This window comes from Penaeus monodon, chromosome 9 (assembly GCF_015228065.2).
Source record: "Penaeus monodon isolate SGIC_2016 chromosome 9, NSTDA_Pmon_1, whole genome shotgun sequence".
Taxonomy (NCBI): Eukaryota; Metazoa; Arthropoda; class Malacostraca; order Decapoda; family Penaeidae; genus Penaeus; species Penaeus monodon.
Window position 1 is genome coordinate 52,000,492 of NC_051394.1, and position 5,000 is coordinate 52,005,491.

At 39.9% G+C, this 5,000-nt stretch overlaps 1 protein-coding gene across 1 annotated transcript in view; it reads right to left on the reverse strand.

Moving 5' to 3' along the window:
* LOC119576756 overlaps positions 1-5,000 on the reverse strand; it is a 15,324-nt gene that overhangs the window by 7,289 nt on the left and 3,035 nt on the right. Inside the window, exons 5-6 of the mRNA XM_037924397.1 lie at positions 2,791-4,925; positions 344-2,630 (exon numbers count right to left, since the gene is read on the reverse strand). Of these exons, the coding sequence (XP_037780325.1) occupies positions 344-2,630; positions 2,791-4,925 (4,422 nt within the window). The remainder of the gene's footprint in view (positions 1-343; positions 2,631-2,790; positions 4,926-5,000) is intronic.

Here is a 5,000-nt window from a genome sequence, read left to right on the forward strand (position 1 = left end):
ACCTATTATATTACATTACACCATCAATAATCTCGTTGTGAACACAAATTTTTTATACTTATCAAATATTGATTCTCTAGTCACAGCTGAGAAGTAGCGAGGTTAGAAGTTGGAGCTGCACAGTTCGATGGCTGAACAACTCTATTTTTGTCGGCTTACTTGCCTCTCTTATATAGGCCTACTTGGCGGTTCTGCAGGGCAACGTCTTGAGAGATGGCGCGAAAGAAGTCAAGACCGCTTGTTCTCCAACTAGGTCGTTTAGGGGTCAAGACGTTCGTTATCCAATTGAAGATTTCGCGACGATAATCTCACTTTGCAGACGGAACGGCGGCATTTGTAGCACCTCCCCCTCTAAATCCTCGGTAGTTTTGACGGACGAGGATGTCGTTGGCGAGATCTTCGGTAGATGTTGGAAGTTCTCTGGACAGGCTGTCGGCGATGACGTTATCTACTCCCTTGATGTGTTTGACGACGAGATTGTACTGCTGAAGAAGAAGAGACCACCGAAGAATGCGTTGATTTTGATTCTGCATGCGATTGATGAAGACCAGAGGATTGTGGTCGGTATACACCACCACAGGTTGACGGCTATGAAGGTAGCAGTCGAACTTCTTCAGGGCTAATACTAAACTTAAAGCTTCACGTTCTATGGTCGAGTACCGTGTCTGATGTTTCTTGAGCTTTGCCGAGAAGTACGAAACTGGATGCATTATTCGAGTCTCCTCATCCTCTTGAAGTAGCACGGCTCCAACGCCATGGCCACTAGCGTCAATTTGCAGACTGAAAGGACGTGAGTAGTTAGGAGTTCTCAGCACTGGTTCTGAGGAAATGAAGAGTTTCAGTTTATTAAAAGCTTCAGCACATTCAGGACCCCACTGGAAAGGACACTTAGAGCTGGTCATATCCGTTAGAGGCGCAGCTACAGATGAGAAGTTGCTGCAGAAGCGTCTGTAGAACCCCACCATACCCAAAAATCTCATGAGAGACTTCCGAGTTGTTGGAGTGGGATATGCCAGGATCACCTCTACGTTGGCTTGCTTGGGTAGAGTCCGTCCTTGACCTACGATATGTCCCAAGTAGGTCACGGTGGCACTGCAGAATTTAGATTTGGCTAAGTTGATGGTGAATCCAGCTTCATCTAAGCGGGAGAACAGAGAGCGTAGCCTACGGATATGAACATCCCATGAGTCAGAGATCACAAGCAAATCATCCAAATACGACTTAACACCTTCAAGTCCTTGAATTGTATAATTTATTGCTCGTTGAAAGGTGGCTGGTGCATTACACATCCCAAAAGGCATTACTGTATAATTATATAAACCAAAAGGAGTTATAAAAGCAGATATATTTTTAGCATTTTCTGTTAATCCTATTTGATAGTAACCCTTCTGCATATCAATTTTAGTTATGAACTTTGCTTGTCCTATTGAGTCTACAAGTTCTTCAATTAAAGGAAGAGGATAGGAGTCAGGTATAGTTACTTGATTTATCTTTCTATAATCTGTACATAGTCTACTTGTGCCATCAGGTTTTGGCACTAGCAGTGAGGGTGAAGCCCATGGAGAGTTACTAGGTTCTGCTAAACCATGATCAAGTAGATAATCTACTTCCTTCTTCATAATAGCCTTCTTCTCTGGGCTGAGTCTATATGGACTTTGCCTAATGGGTCTTACCTCGGGAGCGAGTTGAACATCATGTAGAGTATGTCCACAAAACCCTGGGTTGTCAGCTGTTACCTGAGGAAAGTCTTTTAAGATAAGAGATACATCACGTATCTTTGAAAGAGATAAGAAACTTAAATATTCATGGAGATTAGCTATTATCTCAGAGTTATGTGGATTATGAGGAGCTGGAATTTCTACACAATCCTCAGTCTCCTGAATATACTCTTCAGACACAGAAATTATGGGAGATTCCAGACGAATCATATATGCAATGGATTTGCCTTTGGAAAAGTCCTCCTTTGGCTGCCTGTCGGTATAAGATTTGATTAAGTTGATATGTACCAACTGAGTATCTTTACGTCTATCAGGAGTTTGAACTACATAATTGCAGTCAGAAACTTTATGGGAAATAACATAAGGTCCAGTGAATTTGCTCTTTAGAGGACTTCCAGGAATTGGAAGGAAGAGGAGAACTTTGTCTCCTGGAGAGAATTCTCGAATTTGAGATTTTAAATCATAAGAAGACTTCATTTTATTTTGAGTGGTATGAAGGTTAGAGAGAGCCAATTTCCTTGCATCAGATAACTTCGATCTAAGATTATCTATGTAAGATGCCACTGTTTGATTAGGGTTGGCTGATGTGTCTGAAAACCACTGATCTTTAAGAACTTTAAGGGGACCTCTAATTTGTCTTCCATACAACAATTCAAAGGGAGAATATCCAAGTGATTCTTGTGGACATTCACGCAGGGCAAAAAGTAGAAAGTGAATGTTCTCGTCCCAGGAACCCTCAGTTTCTAAGCAATACTTTTTAAGCATTGACTTTAAAGTCTGGTGAAATCTCTCGAGGCAACCTTGTGACTGTGGGTGGTAAGCTGTTGACATCTGTTGCGAGATACCTAAACCTTTTAAGACTTCTTTAAGTAAGTCGCTTGTAAAGTTACTACCTTTTATCACATTGAATCTCTTTAGGGATTCCAAATGATGTGAACAAATGAAGTAAACATTTCACAATGGAATTAGCCGAAATATTCTTTAAAGGATAAACTTCAGGATACCTAGTAGCTGTATCCATGATTGTAAAGAGATATCGATTCCCTTTCTTTGTTTTAGGTAGTGGACCTACACAGTCAATCACAATTCTCTCAAAAGGATCGGAGACTACCCGAATTGGTTGTAGAGGAGCTCTTGGAATTATTTGATTGGGTTTTCCTCCAACCTGACACACATGGCAAGACTTGATAAATAATGCAATATCTTTCTTCATACCTGGCCAATAGAAATTTTGAAGTACCTTCTTGTAGGTCTTTTGAATACCCATGTGACCTGCTAAACCATCATGTGCAAGTTTCACGACTGATTCCCGAACTGACAAGGGAATAACTACTTGGTGTACCTCTGCCCATGTATCTAAAGCACGGAGTTCAGGAGGGCGAAATACTCTCATCAATAGTCCATCATGATAATAAAACCCAGGGACCTTTTGATCAGCAAGACTATCGGAAGCAGCATGTCTGCATTTAGCAAGAGAGGGATCCTCATTCTGGGCTACAATTAATTTGCTTCGAGTGATATCTTGCGAGATTAAATTATCAACAGGGTCTCCTTTTACCAAGGAGGCCTCTCTATTTAATTTCTGAGAACGGGTAACAGCACATACAGGGAAAATATGAGGTTGCTTCTGATCCAGTTTTTTGGTTGGGCTATAAGGCAAAGGCTTGGTGACAACTTTAATTGTAGGGTAAACTAATTTCCCTGCCAGATCATGTCCTAGAATTAAGTTTACTCCCTCTATAGGAAAAACCTGGTCTGTTACAGCTATTTTTACTTCCCCTGATACGAAGTCAGAACTGAGAAATATATTAGCTAGTTTATAGCTTATTTTTGAAGTTAGGTCTTTAACGAGAACTTTTTCACCTGTATATTTTGTCTCAATCCAGGGTAGAGCAGACTTATGAATGATACTTTGGGCAGCTCCCGTGTCCCTAAGGAGGAGTACAGGATACGATTTACTCGAATGAAGGGAGACAGTTCCTCGAGATTTAAAATCAGTGAAGGGATCTGGAGAGTTTACGTTATTCACACTTGTCACAGGCTTAGATTCAAAAGATTTGATACTTGGATTTGTGAATTGTCTTACATTTATGCTAGACTTTCTACACTTTGGGTCTTGGCATTTGTCTATGGTATGACCTGCTCGCTTGCAATACAAACAAAAGTTTAATGTATTTTTGCCAGCTTTACCACCACTATTCCCAAGGTTATCACCAGAGGAGGACTGTACATAAAAGTTAACCTTGTCTACCTTACCCAGCTGTGACCTTTTCAAAAGCGCAAACGAATCTGCTATTTGTGCTGCCTTAAGGAGATCGGTTTCACCTCTCTCTTCTATATGCTTGAGAATATCGAAGGGTAACTTTCTTTTTATTTCCTCAAATACAAGGAGATCTTTTAATTGTGAGAAAGACTTAGTTGAAGTTGCATCCAACCATTTGTTAAACAACCTGACTTTCTCTGTAAAAAATTCGGCAAAGGTACTATGAGCATTCTTGGTAAGACTTCGAAACTTTTGTCTGTAGCTGTCAGGTGTGATTGCATAAGCATCAAGAATAGACTGTTTTACAGTGTCATAATCATCAATGCAATCAAGATTTGAAAAGGTGACGGCAGCTTTACCGTTTAATTTCGGTTGAAGAAGCCAAGTCCACTCGGTACGGGGCCATTTAAAGTGTTCAGCAGTTTTCTCAAAGTTACGAAATGAGCCATCAGGGTCGCTTTCAAGGAATGAAGGAACAAGGGGCAAATTCTTAGTTAGGTTAAATGATTCATTAATGATAAAATCATTATTGCATGTGCCACGTAATGTAGCTTCTAATTTTCTTTCTTCTAACTTAAGTTTAGCTATTTCTATTTCTCGGTCTTTTGCCTTCTCTTCTAATTTTTGTTTTTCTAACTGAAGTTTTAGATCTAAAGCATTCTTTTCAAATTCAAGTCGGGCGGTGGACCAAGATTCATCTTTGTGGTCAGACAAAATAGAAGCATCTCTAATTTCAAGTAGTTCGGAATCTTGAGGATTTAAATAATCGGTGGCCTCAGAGGGAAGCAATTCTCTTTGAATTAAATTTTCTATTACTAGTTCCTTAATTACTTTCTTGGTTGCTGAACCTGAATGAGGTACCGAGAAATACTGAGCAATAAAACGCCAATCATCTTTCTTAATAGGTTCGGTTAACTGCACAAGTGTGGGATTTTCGCAAAAACCTTTAGCATTAAAAGTAGACATTTTCAGAAATAAGGTTTTGATATAAGAAAGTTACTGTTCGATTGACTTATAGC